Here is a 24,486-nt window from a genome sequence, read left to right as displayed (position 1 = left end):
TTCTGATTATCATAATTGTTCTAGAACAGAGAGCACCGCACTGCCTCTGTATGTGGGGCCATCAACAGCCCTAAACTCCATCTGAGTGCTCCAATCCTACCATTGGCAAGACAGAGTATCAAGGAGGTAGAAGGGGAATATAGAGGAATATATATTCTGCACAGTCCTGTAAAAACAATAAGACAGGTTTGGAGTAGAAATAAAATATTGTACTGTAATTGAGCTGTAATTTCTCTCAAAGACTGTTGGCAAGCTTGGCCAGTCACTAGCATAATTACAGCCCTGTCTATTTCTAGATTATCCTTCGCTATGATGGGCAACTTTTTCTTGGCTAGACCTATATGGAAAGTCTCCAGTAACATTGGGAAGATATCCCACATGCCAGGATTCCAATTAACTGCACATTGTCGTACCAAGGAGGAATGTTTTATGAAACATACATTTCTTTTTAACAAGTCAAAGCACTTAAGGTATAAAACCAACCAACCCCAAACCTGAGCTGGACGGAGGCAGAAAATTGGTCTACAAACAGCCCTTTTCACAAATATGTTTTGTGTTCTTTGTTGATATATTTGCTGTTTTTATTCGATTATTAGTTCATATTTTGAAGGCAAAATAAACAAAGCCTTACCATTTTCCCTAAGACAAATATCTTTCTTTCAGACACATAAAGAGGCATATAGCAAGCATATACCACCATCTGTGGTTGCAGTGGTGTTGCAGAACCTATTAAAAAGAACCCATTGCATATTATTATTAATTAGATTTATATACCACCCATCAAAAGATTTCAGGGCAGTTCACAAGATAAAAATACAAGATAAAAAAACTCCAAAACAGTAACAAAACCCCCCTGAAATGCTGCCACAGATAATAGCTCAATATTATCATAACTATTATAGACCTTGTTAGGTGCTATGTTGCTATAAAGACAAGAAATGAAACTTGATTTCACCAATTTTGTTCAAGTTAAGTAACCTTCCAGGCACAGATGAATGGAGCAACTTCAGAACAGTGGTTTCATGATCAGTTAGGGCTTTACACTTAAACGGCATACATTTTATTCACTTTTTTTTTCTAGAGACTGATCTGCCCCTACGTGACCTCTTGTGCTTAGAGCAGAAAAAGAGCTAGCCAAACCATGGAAGGAACTAGCAACCTCCAAGCGAATTGTTCCATGTACCTTCCTGCTTTTCCCACAACAAACCCAAAATTTTAGCAACGTGTTCAGGATTGCAGTTTACCTGAAGAGGTTAACTTCTTCAGACCACCTAAAAGAAGATGGGAATGTGGGGCAATATACACTTTCCCTGAGGCTGAAACCAACTATGAAGTACTTTCTGCCTGCCTTTGACATTAATTTCTGTTTCATGCAAGCTGGTGTGATCTTTTGCAGTCTCATTTAGCTGAGGAAAAGCCTACAATCCTTAATTATGAGCAGAAGTCAATAAAATATTCGCTGTTGAGATCAGTTGTTACATACATCTAGGAACAATTATAATTTACCATCAAGAAACAGCTGGAGAGAATTTTGAAAGTCAGAAGACACGCGTCCAGAATGAGGCCCTGGCCTAAATTTATCCCTTTCACCATCTTTGCTTCTCTTCTTTCCAACATCTTTTTGATCTTGCTTCTCTACCAAAGAAAGACAACGCACGTGTGAATACTACCATACATGGTCACACAACACCCAGTGGTCCTTGTCTCAAGCAATGGGTAGTGCAGAAAACCATGAACCAAAATTCATGCCTCTGTTTTAGATAAATGTTAAGTTCAAGATAAATCATGATTCTGTGTTCAAGGCAACCTTTACAAATGGCTCGCCACTCATATCTTGTCTATAACCTTTCCACGTATTTTAATTTAATTAATTAATTAATTGAATTTATATAACACCTTTATCTTCCAAGGAGCTCAAGGTGGTGTGTATGGTTCTCCTCCTCCCCATTTCATCCTCTCAACAACCCTGTGAGGTAGGTTAGGCTAAGAGATGGTGACTGGCCTAAGATCACCCACTGAGCTTCATGGCTGAGTGTGGATTCAAACCCTGGTCTCTCAGGCCATAGTCCAGCACCACCCATTAGCAACTATGAGAATCAATAACCCACGCAGAGACTGTGATCTTCACAGATGCCCCCATGCAAAGCCCCAGCAAAGACTGGAATGCCAACGCAGGGGCTTCGTGAGCAGATAATATGAGTCTCTCTGGAAAAGAACTAACACGATGCCTGTTTACTGGCCTGCCTAGCGGTTTTATAGCAGAACAAAGCACAAAGGATAACTAATAGTCACCTTTCTTTCTTATTTAAAGTGTTTTTACACTGTACTTTCCATTCTAAAGAACCTTTAAGACACTTAACAATATTGATAAAGACTATTCATATACAATAAAAATATGCTTATGCAAAACTATAAAATATTATAGAACATTATAGTATAAAAATTACAGTAGGGATGAAATAAAAAAGATTACAAATCCCAGTAGCTTTGGCCCATGGAAAAATGTTTTCACCAAAAATAATAAGTTAATCTGGGCTTCTTGTAAGAAGGAATTCCAGAGGTAAGGCATGACAACAACAAAAGTATTGACTACATACTGATCAACCACACTTAGTCATGGAGCAGAACCTCTAAAGATCTAAGTGGCATGGGCAGGATTACAACCATTTCAGGTCTTTAAAGGTGAGAGCCAGAACCTGCATTGTGCTCAGAAACAAATTGGAAGCAGCAGAGTCCAATGATTTGATTTGATTTTTTTAAAGAATCAGGTTAAGTAAAACTCTTTCTGCCACCATTTGCAGTAGATGAAGTTTGTGGATACTTTTCAAAGGCAACCCTATATAAATTGCTGCAAAAATCCAGTTTCAAACTAACTACGGAATGTGTGAGGATGGCCAGCCTTCTCCAGGGAATGGCACAGCTGGCTCACAGGACCTAAGCAAAAAAAGACAACACTCCTGGTTGAAGCTGCTATGTGCTAAAAGTAGAGCTCACCTCAGTTTCTAAGGGCCAAACTTGACATGACCCCAATCCATGCAATTAGAAAGTGCACTGTGTGTATGTGTGTACACCCACACACACAGTATAGAGAGAGAGAGAATATGACAGGAATCGGGCCACAGAGATCCTTTACCTTTCTGTGATTCCTGCTATTTACTTTATAAAAAAAAATCATGCAATTGCTATTGGAGCAAATATTTTTGGCTCTAAACTATGTCATTTAAAGAAGAAAACCCGAGATAATATTTAAGACTTGATTAAAAAATATTTACGTGGAGAGTATTTTTCCTGTATTCTATTTGATCAGTACTTACAACTAGACTTACACATCACTATCCTGTGTACAGTTAATTCTACTGAAATCAGTAAGGCTTAATGTATTTACTGTGGCAGTATACTGTATATTTACTCAGAAGTAAGTCTCACTAAGGATTAATGTATTTACTGTGGCAGTATACTGTATATTTACTCAGAAGTAAGTCTCACTAAGTTCAGTGGTGCTGAGTTATCTGAGGGCAGTCCTAAATTTTCAATCCAGCACACTGTTGCACTGATTTCAATGCGATTTAAAGGTACTTTATTGCACACTGGATTGCAACCTTACATCGAACCTCAGTTCTCTCTCTCACATACATGTAACACCTTCAAGTCTGGTAACTCCTTGGAGTTTAATGTGATTATTTGACGCCTATACAGAAAAGTGCAAAGAAATAAAGATGTGGTTTCTCTGTCCAGAAGGTGTCCTTTGTTGCATATCATTTACAGTCTTTATAATTTCATACCTTTAGCAGTTTTTTCAGGTTTCTCTACCTTCTCTGGTGGCTTAACAGTAGGTACGGCATCATTTTTAATGTCAGATGATTTTAGATCTTTTTTAGTGTCTTGAAGTGACATCTTAGGTTCCGGAACGGATTCTTCTGGTAACTTAAATTCTGGCAATGTCTCTCTTAAGAATTCCCAAACTTTATCCAAATATCCAGATCTTTAAAATATACATAAACATTACTTTGAAATGTAGTTCTGTCTGCTCTTTATTTACTGCATCTGCATTATGCTACTCAAGTTATTTTTTTTTTATCTATAGAAGTCAAGTCAAGCAACCATGCTGAATTTTGCGTGGACAGGCGGAGTCCCCAGATCCCAAGCAGTCCCCCCCCCCGTCATGTGGAATAACGACTCAAGACAACGTGCTATGGGATTAAATTGGCCACAACTTTATTAAATTTCAAATGTGGGTAGACCTTGGCTCAGGCATTGGGCGTTCTCCCTCCCCAGTCCCCAGCCGGGGACCTAGGAAGCTTCAGAGTTATCCAGTGTGTGTGGGGGGGATGGGCCGGCTCTGGAGAACATATGTTCAAGCAGAGATAGCCGCCCCCGTTACGCCGCCGCCGCAGGGGAGAAGCATACGGTCAAAGCCTCCCTTCAGAAACCCCTTTAACGGGGAACCCTGGTATTGCCGCCACAAAGAGGAAGATGGACTAAAGGATTCCGCCCAAGGCCTGATACCGCCAAAGTTGTGACGTTTTGCTACGGGAAAGGCGAAACCTGCCAATGCAGGGAAATTCCTTTCCAGCCCTTTAACAGCGACCTTATTGTAGCAGCGCCCGCATACCTGTGAAGAAAAGTTAACCTGCAAAACCTATGAAGAAAAGTTAACCTGCAAAGGAAGACATTAACTGAGGGTGGGTAGGGTGGGAGAAGCTCTGGAGCCAAGTGAGGATTCCCAGGTAAGATCCTCCCTCTATTGTGTGGGCAGGTAATCCCTCCCCCTACCTGGCCTGGTCTCCTTGGCAACACTTCCCCCAGGTGGGATTGGACAACTGACTGAGGTAGGCGGGGACCTCCAGGTATCCCACCTGAGGGAAGGCAAAGCCAAGCCTATGCTGATGGGGCCGCTCCAGATCCAGGGCTGCGCGCGTCTACGCAAAGGGCGCCCCCCGTTTTAAGCGGGGAGCGGTCATTACTACCATTTAAATAGTCTGGTTATCACCGGAACCGTTCTAGTCACTCTTGGAACCTAGTGTCATCTAGAATGTATCCACTCCTTGAAAAGAAATGCAACCTAGTTTTTTTTCCCTAGAGTACTGAGAAAATAACTAACGAAGACAAGCATAACAGTTTGCCAAAAGGTAAGGGACAAAGCAAAAGCAACCCCAACCAGGGGAGTAAAGTGGTGGAACAATGGCCATATGCCCAAGTCTTGCCACTTGAGCCAGTCAATCTGTTTTTTGCAATGCTGGCTCTAGGCTGATACTGTTGAGGGACTCTATGCTGGCACTCCCCTCAGGGGATAAAGCAGCTTTACATCTAGTGGATCTATGGCTGGTTCTGCATTATACCTGCCCCACGCTCTTAATGATTCTATAAGGCTATGTTTTGGAGCCCTATACTAACTGCTGCAAACAGCCTTTCAACCCCCTGCACTTTTGGCAGCAATGGAGTCCTCCACTGGTGGAGGGACATCATCTTATCTTAACTCTCTCTAGCAGCACAGATCAGAAGGTTAGGATTACTCTGTAAAACTCATTCAGAAATAACATAAACAAAAAAACACTAAACCAAGCAGTTTCAAAATTAGATATTTAAAAGGATCATTTGATACGATGAAACATAGTTTCCCCCTACATCCTTGGACAGCACGATCCAATGTATATTAGCTCAGAAGAAAGCCCTACTGAGTTCAACAGGTCTAACTCCCAGGTAAGTGTGAATTTGAAATTCATTTAGGCTAGAATCCTATAGTCACCATTAACTACCAGACAAACCCAACAAATAAAAGATGTGTACAACCATTTTAAAAGATAATATTTCACTAAAGGAGACATAAAGTGATTAAATAGCGAGTGAGTATCGAGCACACAGAAAGGAAGACAAGAAAAAGACCCCAGCAACAATCAACTTATGATCTTTTAAGTGTTTTTTTTTAAAAATCACAGAGTTCAGTTGATTTTGACTGCTTTTAAGTTTTGAGTCATACTGTGTATCTGTTCACCCCATCCCACCCCAAACACCAGATCAACCAAGTATACGGGACGCAAAGCTGAAGGAACTGCATATAAAAGTGGAACTTACTGGAGAGGAATAATTTCTGGTATCCATCCAGTAAGTGCATGTAGAACTGTGAATTCCCCCAGCTCCCTTTTTCCTACATCATTTATGCTAAAACAAATACAAATATGCATATAAGCAGATCAGTATTCTATTCAGATATTAATTCTGTCTCAACAGTCACTCATATCCTTCCAAATTCTTCATATTTCATATATAATTTCCACTGCAAGCAAACAAGAATATTCACAAATCAATTCACAGTACAGCTGCAGTCAGAGGGGTACAGGCCTCCTATCTTATCTTCCCAGAAACAAAATATAGCATCAGATAGGAATGAAGCATTAAGCAGTTCAAGCTTTCAAAGGTTTGAAGCAGGCTTCCTCAGCCTTGGCCCTCCAGATGTTTTGAGACTACAATTCCCACCATCCCTGACCACTGGTCCTGCTAGCTAGGGGTCGTGGGAGTTGTAGGCCAAAAACATCTAGAGGGCCGAGGTTGAGGAAGCCTGGTTTGAAGAAATTAGAACAAAAACCATGGCCAGTAACTTTTTATTGGCAACACAATTTGCTGTAACTTAGTGAACAAATTCAGTTGACAAATTCCAAAGGAAAACTTATGTTAGCTAGCTAGTCTGAAAAATGAAAATTTATCTTGAGCCATAAACTTTCATGACAATAAAGACATGCTTCCATATTAAATGTCCATCTATAAATCTATTTAAAATTGCCATTCTACATCTCAGTAAAATTTTAACGTATGAACACAAAGAGAGCCTGCTGTTCAGGTCAATGGCACATCTAATCCATCATCTTGTTCTCAGTGGCCATTCAGAAGCATGTGGGAAGCACACTGGAATTCAGAGGAATACTGCCCTCTCACAATGGAGGTGGAATTCTGCTGCTATAACATCTACGTTTCTTTAATTTTTTCATTATATTTGTTCCAAAGCTATGCAACTGAAAGTGCTAGACACAAAGTTATAGAATTATTGGTCAAACAGACCAATATGTAGGGTTGCAATGCAAATGTACTTTGTTAGTTGCTGTGTTAGCTTTCCAACTGCCAACGCAATTCATGATCTACAATGCAGTGAGCTCTATAACATATGCCCTCCTAAAACCCTGAATCTTTCCCGCCCCCCCTCCCAACCTTCCTAGCATTTCCTTGTTTGGGTGGCCTTGGGTTTTGAGAAACCAGATCTATAGCCCCCATGCTGCCACAGACATTGGCTGAAGAGGGAAATAATTCCATCAAGCCCCCTCCCGAGAGGATTCCAACTGCCATCAAGTCAGTTACGGCAGCTTCCTTAGGGAAGAACGGTGGCAGAAGCTGCTCTGTCCTGCATATTGTTCAGCAGTCCTGCTCCTGGACCGGAGGAGAGGAGTGCTTCTGGTGAAGAAAGCCCTGGCCATAACTGCCTCTGACACCTGTGAGTAGATGCTGCTCTTCTACACAAACAGAATCTTATAACAGTTATAAGAACTGAAATGTTACAAATTGAGCTCCAGTTTGCTTTCCCACTCCACCTCACTCCCCGACCACTCCTTTTTCCTCATGTGTCATCTTTTTAGATCATAAACCTAAGGGCAGGGACCATCTTAAAGTTGTTTTTTTAAAGAGTCCTTTTGGCAGCCTTTTTGACTGAAGGGTACAATATAAATACCTCCTTAACAAAACAGAGCCTTAGAATCTACAACTGCAAAATGAGTTCCAAAAATGGAATAGGGTTTCCCCACTTCATTCTTCCTACTACAACTTCATGTCTACTTCAAAAAGCTTCATGTGACAGTTGAAGGTGTTCAGTGGGGTACAGGAGATTGCAGCAGAAGGAAGGGAAAATCAAGGACACCCTGGGCCTCTGTGGGATTGAAATGAAAGTGTTTGTTCATTAATGTAAATCTAATCCAGTTGCATTTACATGTGACATTAAACCATGGCTTATTGCTATGTGGATGAGCCTGAACAAGTCTGAGTAAAAGATCTAAGCTACTGCACTGCATTCTCTCCCTCTCCTGTACAGCTGGAAAGAGCCAAGTTTAACTTTCAAAGAATCCCAGTTTATCATAATGTTCAAACCAGAGTTCCTGTTTAAAACAAACTCTGGTTAAGTTTCAGAAGAAAACAATTTCAAACCATGAGTTATGAAGCTCAGTTCTTAAAACTAACCAGTTTGTTTTAAACCAGTGATCTTGGTTTAACAATAAGCTGGGATTCTTTAAAAGTAGGACTAAACTCTGGCAAAGTCCTCCTCCCAGATGTGCAAGAGGAGAAAAGCAGGGAGGATGTAAGCTAATGCTGAAGTCAGACATTTCAGGCTCATCCATGTAGCATTAAACTATGGCTTAGCATATTATGTGTTAACATACCCACTGACTTTGGCTGCAGCTGAGGATCTTCCTTTGTTTACTATATTTTATAGGGTTCAAAAAGCACCCCTATCAATTCATTCATTCTTAACAAACAAGCATCCACCCTATGTATTAAATTCTAGCTTTGTTGCCCATCGCTCTATTTTGATCTCAAAACAGACACAAAGCTTAGAAAACATACTCATTGTTTGCTAGTTTAATTACGGCTTTGGATAATATCAATGGCCAAAGTTCAATTTCACAGGTTGTTACTGGAAGCAGCATCTCATTGTCTTCATTGAAAGGTATGCTGTCATCCACAATGATCTTTCGCCAGCTCCCCTGCAAAAGAAAAAGGAAATTAAATGTGATTAGGTGGCAATGAAAAATTGTGTCAGCATGAAAACCTGTGTGACCTTCCAAGAACTTGACCCTCATTATAGATAATTTTAATAAATAGGGAGAGCAAATATGAAAGTCCAGTAGATTCCGTCTGCACAATGGAAAGCAGCACAGCTAGTACTTTCGAAATTGTTTGCAGGGTACTGATGAGCTATTCCTCAGTTGTCAGCTCTCGTGGTTTTCACCAATGCAAAACTATCCTCTCAGAACTTAAAAGGATTAGTTGGAACGTTCTCATCTTATAAAAGCATAATGATAAAAGCAGTTTGTCATCTATCGTTATTACTCATATGAAGTGGAAATATGGGGTGGGACAAAGTGTGCTACTCAGATGCCACTGAACAACCATTGAAGGAGAATGTTATTGGAATGTTCTGGTACTTTGGGAATGGCTTGCTATGCTTCCATAGCAATATATTAGGAATCCACTTTTCTGGAACTTTCCAAAGCATCTGGCACAAGGGAGAATTATTTCCTCCTTGTTGTATATATAGGACATCTCACATATGGGATTGCACTCCTTTTCAATACATGGATTGTATCGGCCTGAATCTACATTCACCTAAGTGTGGTTTCTCCTTAACATCAAATGGTTTAGTTATTTCAAATGTTACTATAATTTATATGCTTTAATGTTGGGTTTAGAATAGCTTGTGGGCACAGCTTAAATTTTAAAATGTATAATTTCTTGCTGAAGAGATAGAAATTTGTTTCAGCCTGTGCTATCTCTTTATATTCATGCATCATATACTGGTCAGTATTTTGGTTCAATATTTGTCATTCATTTATTAAAATCATTGGCAATGCCGGCTGAGGCTGATGGGAGTTGCAGTCCAGTAACACCTGGAGAGTTGTAGCTTCCCCAACCCAAGGCTATAGGAAGCACTGGATTTCCCTTTCTGCAGACCATGTCAGATCTGAGGGAGACATAGAAAGATCCAACCCTATATGGCCCCTCCCTGTCATTGCAGAAGTGTCCACAGCCTCTGTGTGGAAAGGAATGAAAGGGGTGTGTGCTGGGGGAAGGCACTGATTCCAAGGATTCTTAGCCTGTCCAATTCTCTGGCACACCCACCCCTGCAAACCAAGAAAACCAGGCCAGTTTTGGAGCTGTTGCTACTAATGAAAGGAAAACTGTAAAATAAAATAATAAACTGGAGAAGGACATAAGAGTGCAAGAACCTCACTTCCACCCTTCCAGCGAAAGATCATTAAGCCTTTGGATGAGGCCGCTCAAAGGCTTTCAGCCTTCAACCACCCCTCCCCACAACAGGACTGCAACCTGTGTAAAATAAATGATGTGCATAATATATACCAAAAAGATTGATGCATACTTACCATCCAATAAAGCTTTACCACATATTTTCCATAGCTATTGTACAATGGCATATGTCCCTTGATAGCTTTACATAATGAATATATATGTTCCCATGGCTTCCACAAATGCTGAGGTGCTTCATTTGCATTAGCTTTAGGATCAGGACTTAAAGCAGGTGCATTATACAATTTCCAAACTGCATAGATTTCACTTATTATCCATCTTATCAGCTGAAGTCAGGGGTTTTTTTGGGTGGTGGAGGAAATAACAGAAGTCAGTTTTGTTCACAATACATACACATATACATATATAGCCTAACTCTACTTTAAAATGAAATACACCAGGCCTTTATAAAAGTAGGCAATCAATGCAACAGAAGAAAAATCAAAATAAAGCAGGGAACACTTTTCCAGATGAATTTATTGCGGGATCTCTTCCTGGATCACACACAGCCGGTGGTGTGTCAGTATTAAATAATCTGAAACAAATACACCCTAAAGTAGCAAGCATGTTCTGGAACCAAATGTGGCCATACATTTGCAAAAGAATTTTGTTAGGGAAAAGGAGCAGAACCCTGTCATCTGGGAAAACAGACGACTCCTTTCCTCTCCTGTCACCACACAGTTGTTCACCAGCAGCAGCTCTGACAGCATGGATCATATGTGCATGGGGACAAAGTGGAAGATCCTGTACGTTGTTGGGGGTGAACAGCATCCAGTCTCTAGACTGAGGCCAAGAACTTGATATCCAGCCTGGTAACAGATTAGTAAATTTTAACTACAGCCTAAGGTATTCTAGTATGTAGCTCTTCCTTAATGAACAGTTCAAGTCTATTCTTACCTACTCAGAAGCAAGCTTTTCTGGGTTCAGGGTAACATACTCCTAGGTAAGGTGCAATCCAAATGTACGTATGCTTAAGCCAATGACATCAATGAGACCCCAACGCGCTTAAATTCACCTGGATCTCCCCACTTTCCCCTTTCAGTAGCTCCCTATAACACCAAACCCCTTGTTAAAATGGATGGAAATTTTTCTCAATCCATGTGTTATCATATTTTTTTTCCATATAAGCTACCTCTTCAGCAGCTGGCACTCTACCCCCAAGCTGATTTTTTAAACTCAGTTCATTTTTAAAGTTGCTCAAGGTAGCTTACACCACTTTGAAACTGTAAGTGTGCTCATTCTTTCCTTCATTTAACCCTCCTTCTGTGGCATCACCTGCAACAGGTCACTTCGCCTTGCATGGTAGAGCCATCCCTGCCCTATCAAAGGCATTTTACCTGTTTTATGACATCATCAAAAGTCTCCTCCATTCATCTACACAATTAATTTGCTTTCTTAATTAAGAAGAGGTCATACACATACCTCACTGCCCATTAAATGTTCATTGGCTGAAAAAAGGTCAAACCATGTTTCATTTTTCACTACCACAGGCACCTAAAAAGATAATTGTAATTATTTTATTAAAATGTTTATGAACGCTTATAAATGTTCAAAATCTTAAAATAACTTATAAGTGCCTACAACACGTTAATCGAAAGTTAAGAAAGGTAATTTAAAGTAGTCAGTGCTAAAATTCTGTAAAAGACCGATGAACTGTTGTTGAACTGAGTTTGGACATTAGTGAAATAATCAGTGGATAACATACAATTTCTCATTGTTTCCCATGCCCCCCCCCCACTGTTATACACTGGTCAGGCAAGTTTTGAAGGCAAACACCCGCAAAACCTTTGAATATAGATAACAGGTGGGTAGTTAAATAATACTGGCCCAGATTGGACAAAGTTTGAGGAGGAAAGTCATCTACAAGCGTCTCAAAATTAGAGGTGTATGAGGATATGATTGTAATTATGTTTCTACCATTGCACTATGCTCTCCCCTACTCAAACAACTTGGTAACAGGCAGGAACAAATGGTGATGATCATAATGATGACTCTGAAATGGGCACCCCCTAACCCCCACCACTACAACTCTGCAGGCAGCAAAATGACTGACAGGCAATTCCCACATTCTTTCTACTACCACAACAGAGACATTTTAAAAGAGCCTTTCAAGTAGCCCCTGCTCCATGTGGCTGGCAGGCAGAAAAACAAAATAAACAGAGCGGCTAAAAAACACACACACAAGCTGGAAAAGTGCACTAAAGGGCAGGAGGAAACAGAAACTCTGTAGGACTCAATGGATTCATGCTGTCTGGTGTCCAAACAACTCACTTATCAATCACACCTCTGACTTCACTCATTGGCTAAAAGTATTGACAGGCAAGAGAGCCAGGCTGGCTCTTTTCACAGAAATTGATTATATCTGCATATTTTGCTTATCTGCATATTTTGCTTCATAACTGTCTTTCTAGGAAGGGGAACACTTCTTTCTTTCTTTCTTTCTTTCTTTCTTTCTTTCTTTCTTTCTAAAGTCTTAATCTGGTACTAATGGGTGCAGGGTTAGCAACTCTGCTGTATAAAATAAACATCAAATAAGAAACATCTTCTCACCTTAGTGACTAAGAATTCTTGTGGCCTTCTCCAGAAACTCACTTTTAAAGAAGGGGGCAATTCAATTTTTCCTTCTGGATCTTCAAAGACATGCTGTAAAAAGTATTCATTTACTATATATATATATATTATGCTTATCCTGAAGAGATTCAATTACACACAATTCAAAGAAAAGTTGAAGACTTTTCACTTGCAAGTCTTTTTTTAGGAGCATATCTAATATTCTAATAGTGATCAAGAACTAAAGCTTAAACAACTGAGAGAAATAAAAGAACACTTGTATGAAATGGAAACTATCAATTATTTTTAATTCTGAATTTTTATAGATAGCATAACAACAATCATATAAGGAAAGCAACAATGTGTGTTGTAGAGACAAGCATTAAAAGACTAGCATTAGAAGAGCATAAATAGCTCCACAGTAACTCAGGACACCAACTATCTATACTTTCCAGAAATAACTGAAGACATTTTTTGTTTTGACAAGCTTTTCCAGATGCTTTAGGGTTTTATGTTGAATTGTTTTAAAACCTATCTTCTATTCTTTGTGCAGTCCACAAAATTATTTTCGCTGTTTTATGATGTTTGTAAATTGCCTTGAGACGCATGCAAAAGGCCATTCAGAAAAATATCATCAACACCAGCATCACGATCATGATCATGATCATGATTAATCTGGGGCATGTACCAGTCAAAGTCTGATACTTTTAAGCAGGAGTAAACTATTTTGTTTGCTGCTCACATTGAGATAAGTACACAGATAGATCTGGGAAGTGTGATGGGTCTCAGGCTTCTTCTCAGTCCTGGAACTATGGCAGGTGGAGGGAGAAGAGAGGAGGAAGAACTGGAAAACAAGTCTCTGCCTCCACCCTACAGCTCGGAGATAGAGGAAGAAGGATGTTGGCATGGCTTTGTGCTTGCCAGTCACTTGGAGCACTTGGTGAGCACAGAGTTGCACAAGGCTCTTTACCCCTTCTGCATGGAGCTGTTATGGGGTGGGAGCTCATTATTACTATGTGTAAAATCCCTCTCAATGCTTTCCAGCTCATAGCTTGGAGTGGGAGAGAACAGCAGATAGTAATCGTTGAGAGCCTCACACTGGGTTTTCAAAGCACAGCACCAAGTCAGTTACAAGACTTTGGCCCTTAGGGGAGGGTGTATGATCCCAGAGATCACAATATTTTGGTTGCCCATGAAGGTCAGCCAAAAATTGGGGAGCTCAACTTTTAAATCTTACTGATTTTAATATAGGTTATAACACAGATGTACACACATCTGAGCAGTTCAACCAAAAAGTGCTTAACTTTGGCTGGACCCTATGAGCATATCCAAAGCTACTGGTGATCCCACTCAGAAATGCCTCATTTACAGACTTTCTCCTTCTACTGCTGGTGGGAAAACCTCCAGCAGCAGCTGTCTGCCCACCTAGGCAAAGTTGGGACCATCACCATAATGTAGCCTCCCCAACAGGCAGATTCTTCTTAGTGAAAGATACCAGCAGAGAGGTAACTTTGCACAATCCTGATCAGAAGGTGCTAACAAGGTCCTTCTATCAGGGAAGTGCTCCCCTTCCTCTACATCCTCTGGGAGTTCTCCTGGTGGTTTCAGGGGAGGCGTGAGGGCACACAGAGGGAGGAGAGGGTGCTGAGACACCCACTGAGGTTGTCTTTTTGCTGGCTTCCACCAGCAGCTGTGTTATGACTGGTGCCCACATCACTCTCTTAAAATGCAAAATGTGACCACTAGTTGGCAATGCTTGAGCTAAGGTATGATTCAGAAACAGCTAAGCACTTTTAACTTTAATATTAGTTTAATGAAAAGCCTCGTTGCATTACTAGAATGGCGAGCACTCATTCAATGATGAATCTTTAAAAGGTGTGCCTAAGAAGATACAGGGTTAATACATATTCTCAAATACTGATGAATCTGAAAGAACTTTTCTGATTACTACAGAAAACTTACTAAAATAGGACTTCTTCCAGCTTTATCTTTTTCCTTTGCACCTTTTCCTGCATCCCACTTCTCTACATTGATATCTGCTTCATTCCATTCTGGCCAGATAGGAAATCTTGGTTTCCTAGACTCACCCAAAGGACCTTGAGGGTTTACACTAGAGACTGATCCAGTAATACCCCAAAGGCTGAAATAAAACGTGAGCACGAGAAGAGAACTTGCTGTTAGTTACATGGTAATCAACTTCCAAATTTTCTTATTCTAATTTCAGTTTCATACTGTTGGCAAGCACAATATCTTCATTTTGAACCCCATGCAAGTACTATCACTTCAAATAAAATGAAGAGATAAGAAATACATCATTTGAGCAGCTTATTATATGTGCCTTATGACTGACACAGCTCACAGTCCCTCAGAAAAAGTATAAACAATTATCATTTCTACAACCAAAACAAGAGTATTGTAGTAATGGGAACAGCATTTCTTTAAAAATCTTTATTTTCCCTAGAATGACCCTGGGAAAGATTCTATGATGAAATGCAATTCCCATTGGTCATTCCCAAGGAAGAATGCTGTTGGGCTGCTGCTTATTGTAGCTCTGCCACTACTTGAAGTAGCAGCAAGTTGTTTTTTTGTTTGTTGTTTTGTTTCAACAAGACAGATCACAATGCTCTACTGCGTGATCAGGAAACCCGCCTGAAACACACACTGCTCCCCCTCCAGTCTTAAAAAAATGCCTGCAACTTTTGTGGAGACAAATGACCCCAAATAATGAGGGGGACATTATTGTCCAAGCCTACTAGCCAGTTGGCAGGGAAATAGTGAAAACTCTACTAGTAGTAGCATCTAATTGAAGAGCCATATACCTCTGAGCTGTTTGACATTCAAAGTGAGATTGTTTGTTCAGCGTTGTGCCAGTCTGATAATCAAGGGTGCCTTATTGATAAACAGTGCACATCACCCCTTCACCAAGCTCAAATGAATCCTTTACATAATATAAATGTTCACTGGGGCTGCGACTAAATGTCTGCACCTACACAGAGAAGTAAACTTTGCTCTTGCACTGCTGTTGCATTTCTACCACCTCACCCTTTGAGGAGCTGTCAATGGGACCTTAATATCCATTTCAGCTGTGGTTTCCCATCTGTGGAATACTTTTCCCAGTGAGGTCTGCATGACATATTTTTGGTGCTAGGTGAACACTTTTTCCAAAGCTGAGCTGATTCTGTTCTGCTGCTAGTGTGCTGCTGAAAGTTTCCTGCAGATGTTATCCAGGGGATGGGAGGGTGCATTAATTGTAGGTGTCTGCATGAGAAGGTATGGAGAATGTATGAGAATGCTAATGCTTTATATGATTTTTTAACAGTATAATGTATTTATGTTTATGTTCCTAAATGTAAGTCCCTTGGAGACCTTGGTAGCAAGTGACTAATAAAAAATAAAACTAAAAAATAACCCAAATGTACCAACAATTGAATTTTACTAGTTGAATTCAGACTAGTTTCCAAGTAAAGGTAAAGGTACCCCTGCCCGTACGGGCCCGTCTTGACAGACTCTAGGGTTGTGCGCTCATCTCACTCTAGAGGCCGGGAGCCAGCGCTGTCTGCAGACACTTCCGGGTCACGTGGCCAGCGTGACGAAGCTGCTCTGGCGAGCCAGAGCGGCACACGGAAACGCCGTTTACCTTCCCGCTAGTAAGCGGTCCCTATTTATCTACTTGCACCCGAGGGTGCTTTCGAACTGCTAGGTTGGCAGGCGCTGGGACCGAGCAACGGGAGCGCACCCCGCCGCGGGGATTCGAACCGCCGACCATGCGATCGGCAAGTCCTAGGCACTGAGGTTTTACCCACAGCGCCACCCGCATCCCAGTTTCTAAGTACCTACTATAAAAATATACAGTGGTGCCCCACAAGACGAATGCCTCGCAAGACGGAAAACTTGCTAGACGAAAGAGTTTTCCGTTTTGGAGGTGCTTCGCAAAATGAATTTCCTATGGGCTTGCTTCGCAAGACGACAATGTCTTGCGAGTTCCTGCTGGTTTTTCCCCCTCCCCCCCTTTTCTAAGCCGCTAAGCCGCTTATCAGCTGATCCGATCAGCAGATAAGCCGCTAAAAGCGCTAATAGCGCTAATCCGCTAATCCGTCAATGGGCTTGCTTCGCAAGACGAAAAAACCGCTAGACGAAGAGAATCACGGAACGGATTCTTTTCGTCTTGCGAGGCACCACTGTATATATATTTCCATAAAATGTCTATAAAGACCATAGTAATTACTTTCTTCAACATGTCTTCATTATTGTACCTCTAAGGCAAACATCAAGAGAAATTAACAAAGCAGGTGAAGTGCAAGATAGCAGACAAGCAGATTTTCCATTATTTTCCCATTGTGTAATAGTCTGTAGGGTGGTGGTAATTCATTTCCTCTTATTATATTGAATTGTGACAGCTCCTTAGATAACAGTTTGTGTCTTTATTTACTTCAAAAAGACATACTGTAGAGCTGGAAAATGTGTGGAAAAGGGCAACCAAATGTTCATAGGGCTGGAACCACATCTCTAAGAGGAAAGGTTACAGCATTTGGGGCTTTTCAGACTTATGGAAAAGCGTGTTCATTAGTCCAATTTTTAGCTTTATTTTTAACATACAGACTTACATATTCAATATTATGCATACAGACGTATGCCAACAAGCTAGGAGAAAGAAACTGACCTCTTTGAAAGTTTTATAGTTAAAAATGTCACTTAATAGACGACAACAAGCTGCCATCAACCTCTTGATTTAAATACTAGCTACAGTTCAGCAGTAACTAAACTTAAATATTTCCTGACAGCTGGGGCCAGAAGGCTTAGCTGATGGTTTGTCAAAGTAGAAGAGTGATATGCTGCTCTTACCTGACGCTATTTCGAGTACAGCTTCGTAAAAGACTTCATATATATATATATATATATATTTGCTTTCGTAGATTTTCACGGGTACAGGAATGCAGGTTTTGGTGTTTTCGGGTATCTTCCCGTGTAAGAGTTGGGGTGTCTAGGCGACGTTTCGACGAGGTCTCACTCGTCATCTTCAGGCTGGTGCTTTCGGCTTCTTGTTACTAGAACAGAGCAGGATCTCAGTGTTTGAGTTCCTATAAATACTGTTGAGGGGGTGTGGTGTATAGCCTCCAACGTTCTGGGCAGAGAGGAAGTTCCCAGGTTATTGTGCCTTTTCTTCTTTTGTTCATTAATTACTTGAGGGATATCTTGAGTGATTTCTTGAGTGATATTCTGAGTACCACTTAGGAGGGTCATTAGGTGTGGATTAGTTGCTAAAGCTTTCGTGTCTTGACCTCTTGAGCTCAAGAGGTCAAGACACGAAAGCTTTAGCAACTAATCCACACCTAATGACCCTCCTAAGTGGTACTCAGAATATCACTCAAGAAATCACTCAAGATATCCCTCAAGTAATTAATGAACAAAAGAAGAAAAGGCACAATAACCTGGGAACTTCCTCTCTGCCCAGAACGTTGGAGGCTATACACCACACCCCCTCAACAGTATTTATAGGAACTCAAACACTGAGATCCTGCTCTGTTCTAGTAACAAGAAGCCGAAAGCACCAGCCTGAAGATGACGAGTGAGACCTCGTCGAAACGTCGCCTAGACACCCCAACTCTTACACGGGAAGATACCCGAAAACACCAAAACCTGCATATATATATATATATATATATATATATATATATATATATATATATCCTTTGGGATATATAAGCAGTGACTTGACTAAGGTCAATCTGCAGAACAATGTTAGGATTGGTTGTTGTTGTCATTAGGTTATTTGTTTGTTTGTTTTTAAAAAATCTTTATTTATATGACAACAAAAACACACACAAAGAAACACAAATACAAAATTACACACAAAGTACAAAAATAACCATAGACACATAATTTTCTTGGCAAACAATAAAACATCTATTGGTCTTAACACTAAAGACCCAACTTCCCGTCTATTCCATATTTCAAATTCATAATACTTATTGCCAAAACACATTTTCATAATTAAACTTATTCTCAATAAATCTAATTTCTTCTATCAACCTAGCAACTATTACTGAAGTTCCTCGAATGCTGCAACAGAATTTAAACTACTATATTTATTTTTCAGATATTCTTTAAAAACCTCCCATTTAGAAACAAATTCCTGTTTTGATTTATTCTTTATCTTTTCTGATAAACCATCTAATTCGGCATATTCTGTCAGCTTTTGGATCCAATCTTGTATAGAGGGGATTTCATTACTCTTCCATTTTGCTGTGATCAAAACTCTTGCTGCCGCCGTCGCATATAAAAAGATACCCTTCCTCTTTTGTGGAATATCCAAATCTGTTATTCCCAGGAGGTAGGCCTCTGGTTTTTTATTGAAAGAGATCTTTAGCATTTTTTGCAGTTCTACATGGATACTCTCCCAGAATACCTGTATTTTCCTACATATCCACCACATATGGTAGAATGTTCCTGAGTCTCCGCATTTCCAACAATTACTTGGCACATTTTTATACATTTTTGAAAGTTTCCATGGTGTTAGATACCATCGATGTTGCATTTTTTGAAAGTTCTCTCTAATTGTGTAACAGTTTGTGAATTTCCAACTGATCTTCCATAAATTTTCCCATTGGGCCATGATTATTGAATGGCCAATATCCTGGGACCACCTCACCATTGCCACTGTTACCTCCTCCTCCTTGACTGTCCAGTCAAGGAGGAGTCGGTAAGTTTTGGAAAGAGTTTTTCTTTTAGAATTTACAAGATCAGATTCAAATTGAGAAATTTCTACTGAGAACCCATTTTGTTTGTCAGATTTAAATTTTTCAAATAACTGATGGTATTGGAACCAGTCTGAAATGTGTTCTCTTATTTCCTCAATTTTTAAAAAAAAATTATTTGGTTATCTTCATTTTTTAGAAGTATTTTATATGTTGGCCAGCTTTCCTGAGTATTTTTCCGTTTTACTGCTATGGCTTCTACTGGAGAAGTCCACCACGGGACATTAGGCTCCATCAGGTCTTTATATTTTTCCCATACAGCAAAGGGTGAGTTTCTTATTATACGGTTGGTAAAAATTTTATGAATTTTCGCTTTTCCATATATTAGGTAGGTGTGCCAACCCCAACGGTTGTCGAAACCTTCCAGGTCCAGGAGGTCCGGATCCTGCAATGTGCACCAATCTTTTAGCCAGGTGAAACAGGCTGCCTCGTAGTAAAGTTTTAGGTCGGGTAGGGAAAAGCCTCCTCTCTCTTTTATGTCTATTAAGATCAGGTGTTTAATCCTAGGTTTCTTCCCTTCCCACAGGAATTTGGAAATTTCTCTTTGCCATATCTTGAGACAACCTGCTTCACCCAGTATCGGAATCATCTGAAATAAAAATATTAATTTTGGAAGCACGTTCATCTTTATAATGGAAATCCTACCCAGAAATGTTAATTTTAGTTTACTCCAGGTTACCAAGTTTTTTCTAATCTCTAACCAAGTTTTGGTGTAATTATCCTGAAATAAGTTTATGTTCTTGGGGGTGATCCAAATACCCAAGTATTTCGCTTTTGAAGAGATTTTCAGGCCCAATATTTTTTCTAAGTCGTCCTTTTCTTCTGTGGTTACATTTTTAACAAGCATTTTTGTTTTTGTTATATTCAGCTTAAAGCCTGCCACTTCTCCAAATTCATTAGGTTATTTGTTTAAGGGTTTCTTCCCCACTTTCATATTAGACAAGACAGTAAAACTATCCATCTATAACAAAGAAACTGAGCTTAGAAACTTCTGCCTGATGAACTTTTAAGGGACCCAGGACATATATAGAGCCCAGCTGTGGGGTGTGCTCTACTTTTTAAAATAAAATTGGAAAGCAGACAATTATATTATATTTGGTACTACATTTTATTTCTTGTTCATTCCCAGGTTTCCCCTTTGTACCCTTTTCAAGAGGAATAGGTGAGGCCTCTTTATGCTATAAAGTCATACCTCGGGTTACAGACGCTTCAGGTTGCACGTTTCTGGGATACAGACGAGCCGAAACCCAGGAGTATACCGGAATGGGTTACTTCTGGGTTTCAGCGCTCGTGCATGCGCAGAAGCACCAAATCGCAATCCGCGCATGCGCAGATGTGGCGCTGCGGGTTGCGAATGTGCCTCCCGCACAGATCACGTTCACAACCCAAACGTCCACTGTATTAGTAAATAAATGAACTGGATAAAAGTGGATAAATACCCCAAAGACTTGCTTATCAGTGGCCACTAACCATGATGGCTGTAAGTGTATTTGACACTTCTCAGCTGCTGAGAATACCTGTCATTATCTTGTGCTGGGGCATGTGGCTAGCCACCATCAAATTGACAGTGCTAGAATTGATGGCTCTTTAGCATGACCCTGCACAACTATTATTACCAATCAGCTACTGGTTTAGCCAACTTCTGTTGAAATCCTGTTCCAGCCCTTCCAAAAAACAGTAAATATGGTTAGTTCTCAGGTAGGCATGACATGTCTTCTGGCCACACAAGCAGTCTTATACTCCTTTCTTTCTGCATCAGAAGACGTTAGTATTCAAGGCTCAAAAAAAGTATGAGAGCTTTCTGATATAGTAACTTATTTAATTCCCAGTTACCAGGAAACAGCTGAAACAGCTTGATATGCTCATTCAGAAGTTCCTGGAGACTGATGTGGAATCTCCTCTTTTAGTTGATTAGGGGGAGCGGTGGTGAGAGAGGCAAACAGACATCACTGAAGACAAAGAAAATCCAAGGCTTACTAAACCAAAGAGACAGTACAATACCCAGCAATTTGGTACTGTACCCAGAATCTCAATAGCACTCATTTAACACCATTAACTGATGACAGTTCTTCCATATTTTGTATGAATTCACTCTTAACTGCGGCAGGTATGCTTACTGTGTACCAACAGGGTGCACATAACATGTGAAGAGGAAAGCCTATTTGCAAACATGCAGCAGACACAGAGAGGTGCAGTTAACCTTATCTTCCCAAAATGTATCCCCAAGTGTTCTGAAATCATAAAAAGCCCTGCTGCATTAAACAAAAGGTTCATCAACCAAATACTTCCTGGAATCCACAAGCAGAGGGTATAAGCAATAGCTCTTCCCTGTTGTGTATAATTCATCAGTGTCCAATATTCAAAGATATACTTTCCTCAAACATGGAGGATACCCTTAGCTATGAAAGCTAATAGCCACTGATAAACATATCCTCCATGAATTTTAGTAATAAAAAAGCTTCCAATGCTAGCAATCATCACTGCATTCTGTGGTAATACATTCGGCAAGTTAATAATGTTTTGAGTGAAATAGTCCTTCCTTTCATCTGTCCCGAGCCTACTGCCAGTCAATTTCAATGAAGTTAGGAGCCTCTCCTTCCTACTTTATATGCTGCCCTTAACATACATCTGTGCAAACAAGGAAACACAGCTACTGCTTTTAAGTGTGGCTGACTCTACCTGACCCCTACTGCTCTCGCTGCCTCTAACCTGCCTGTGTTGGATTCCACCCAGACTACATTTTCTGGGTGCACAGCAACACTTCTATAGCAAGTCTGCATATTCCAGACAAGGAAAATATCTGACACTTCTAAGATACAGTACCTATTTTTTTAAGGAAAAGTAGAAAGTGGAAGGCTGGTTGCAGAGGAAAGACCCAGCTTCAGTCTCTGCTCAGCCTTCACACTCACCAAGGCCGATTTCTGTACCTATTGTTAAGGACTGGGAAAGGGAAGTGTGTATGTCACACGATGAGCTCCTTCCCAAGTTTCTTGAAGGAAGGGAGAGATAATAAATGAGCAATCTACGCAGAATCATTTAAGGTTTTGAGTCCCAGCCAATCCCAGGTGCTGCAGTTCCTCAAGCATCAAAACAAGGCCACCGACTGCCGCAAAGTACACAAGAATCAAGAACATTTAGCACAGGCAAGACTTACTTGAGTAGCTGATGGCTAGATATAGCTAAACTGCAGCTGGGAAGAAAAAAATTGATCATCATACACTCAACCTTTCCCTAGACCCCAGACACTGCTTTGGCAAGGATAGTGCACTCTGCACACGCCCAGAAACACTCTTCCCAGCTATTATCGCTTCACATCTTCCAGGAGCGAGTCCTTAACCTTAGAAACAGAAATGCATTGAAAGAGGCGGCGAGTTGTGCGCAACCCGCAAGGAACGGGGGCCGCCTGAGAAGCGGAGGGTATTGGAGCCTTACTCTTTAGCGGGGAAGGGCGTCTGGAGAACGTTGTTGCTCTTCACCGGCTCCTTCTTTTTGCTTAACTTCGACATGCCAGGCTCCCTTAGACGAGCTTCAGCGCCGCCGCATTAGCTCGCCTCCCTCAGGCGTCGGCCGCGTCGGCGTCCATTTCGTTGCTAAGAGACGCCGACTCAGCCGCAGAGATAGAAACGGGGATAGAGTGACACGCATCCCGTACTTCCGGCACAATAAAAAGCACGGAAAGTTTGAGTCGCCCACACCAACCTCGCAATCATCAGTGCCCACTTCCGGTCCGGAACCTTCCCTCCAAAGCACAATAGATAGGGAATGTTCTTTACCATAGAGCTGCCGCCGGGTAGACGGACGCCTCCCTGAGTTCATAGAGATAATAACACGCGCCTCCTGACTTCCTGTTTTTATTTATCGTTTGTGTTTTTACGCTGTTGGGCGAAAAGCCCGACGAGTGAACAAAGCCGGAGGCGCAAGGGGTTCACGCGCAGCTGAGCGCAGAGAGGACGGTGTGGCTTTGTGTTTTCAGGGAATTTAGATACAATTGAATTGCATACTGAACAAAATCAAGTATCTGTATATCATCTTGCGTAAATCGTGCTTCCGCTGCCTGTCCATATCTTGATAACATGTTGAATATCTTCATAAATACAAAGAGTGAGAAGGGGACGGCTCTTCAAATCTGCATTAATGTTTGTTTATTTAGGTGGCGGAGCGGAGTTCAACTTAAACATATATAATGTCCGAGAAATAAAACAATTTGAAAAACCCAACGGTGTACATCTTTTCTGCTGGAGGCAGTTATATGTCCAGAGGAGTTACTGAAAGCAAGTATTTTATCTGTTAACATTAGCCTAATCTGAGAAGTAGAAGATCTCGAGACGGAATAGTTGTGATGTCTCTCTATCATTGTGGCAATATTACAAGGGGACGCCCCATTACAAGGGGACGCCGATCAGAAGGTCAGTGGTTCGAATCCCCGAGACGGGGTAAGCTCCCGTTGCTCGGTCCCAGCTCCTGCCAACCTAGTAGTTCCAAAGCACATCCAAGTGCAAGTAGATAAGTAGGTACCACTCTGGCAGGAAGGTAAACGGCGTTTCCATGCGCTGCTCTGGCTTCGCCAGAAGCGGCTTAGTCATGTTGGCCACATGACCCAGAAAAACTGTCTACGGAAGTGGACAAACGCCAGCTCCCTTGGCCTGTAAAGCGAGATGAGCGCCGCAACCCCCGAGTCGTTTGCGACTGGACTTAACTGTCAGGGGTACCTTTACTTTTTACAAGGGTGTCAGAAGCCACTCTTAAATTTATGACCTACAGTACAGAATAATGATACTGGAGTACCCAGAGCTGGTCCACCCATGAGGCAAGGTGAGGTGACCACCTCAGGTAGCAGGATCTGCAGGTCAGCAGATCCCTAGGTAGATTTTTATTCCCCACCCTTATTCTTGATGTAGCTCTTCACTCACCTCTTCTTTCTTGGCAGGGAAGGAGCACCGCTTTGCAGTTTGCATCAGGTGCCAAAATGCCTTGGGCCTGCCCTGGGAGTACCTTACCAGATGAACTGTTGTGCTCAGTACAAGCAGTGAGGCACACACTCAAGGAAACAGGAGTAAAAGCAAAATAGTTCTTGGAAACAAGATAAGGGAAAGAAAACATTACAGGGGAAGGAGTTTGG

The 24,486-nt window shown here is 41.0% G+C and overlaps 1 protein-coding gene and 1 long non-coding RNA gene across 3 annotated transcripts in view; one reads left to right on the top strand and one right to left on the bottom strand.

Annotated features, from left to right (window-relative positions):
• The window catches only part of ADGB (androglobin), a 68,308-nt gene extending 45,221 nt beyond the window's left edge, over positions 1–23,087 (bottom strand). The window contains exons 1-10 of one of the 2 annotated variants that reach the window (XR_014005856.1): positions 22,800–23,087; positions 14,575–14,752; positions 12,613–12,705; positions 11,485–11,556; positions 10,140–10,349; positions 8,602–8,741; positions 6,073–6,159; positions 3,783–3,982; positions 1,507–1,635; positions 632–726 (exon numbers count right to left, since the gene is read on the bottom strand). Coding sequence is in view for 1 of the 2 variants with exons in the window: in XM_081186273.1 (XP_081042399.1) it covers positions 632–726; positions 1,507–1,635; positions 3,783–3,982; positions 6,073–6,159; positions 8,602–8,741; positions 10,140–10,349; positions 11,485–11,556; positions 12,613–12,705; positions 14,575–14,752; positions 22,800–22,873 (1,278 nt within the window). In the remaining variant the exon portion in view is untranslated. The remainder of the gene's footprint in view (positions 1–631; positions 727–1,506; positions 1,636–3,782; positions 3,983–6,072; positions 6,160–8,601; positions 8,742–10,139; positions 10,350–11,484; positions 11,557–12,612; positions 12,706–14,574; positions 14,753–22,799) is intronic. The other variant, XM_081186273.1, reaches the window with a different exon arrangement.
• LOC308582834 lies at positions 7,323–20,456 on the top strand. Its single transcript, XR_014005903.1, has 4 exons — positions 7,323–7,480; positions 13,431–13,552; positions 14,042–14,117; positions 20,307–20,456. It is a non-coding gene; the product is annotated as an uncharacterized lncRNA (long non-coding RNA).
• Positions 23,088–24,486: the final 1,399 nt, after the last annotated feature.

Source organism: Podarcis bocagei (assembly GCF_964188305.1).
Source record: "Podarcis bocagei genome assembly, chromosome: 3".
Lineage (NCBI taxonomy): Eukaryota > Metazoa > Chordata > Lepidosauria > Squamata > Lacertidae > Podarcis > Podarcis bocagei.
This window is presented reverse-complemented; position numbering and strand designations above follow the sequence as displayed.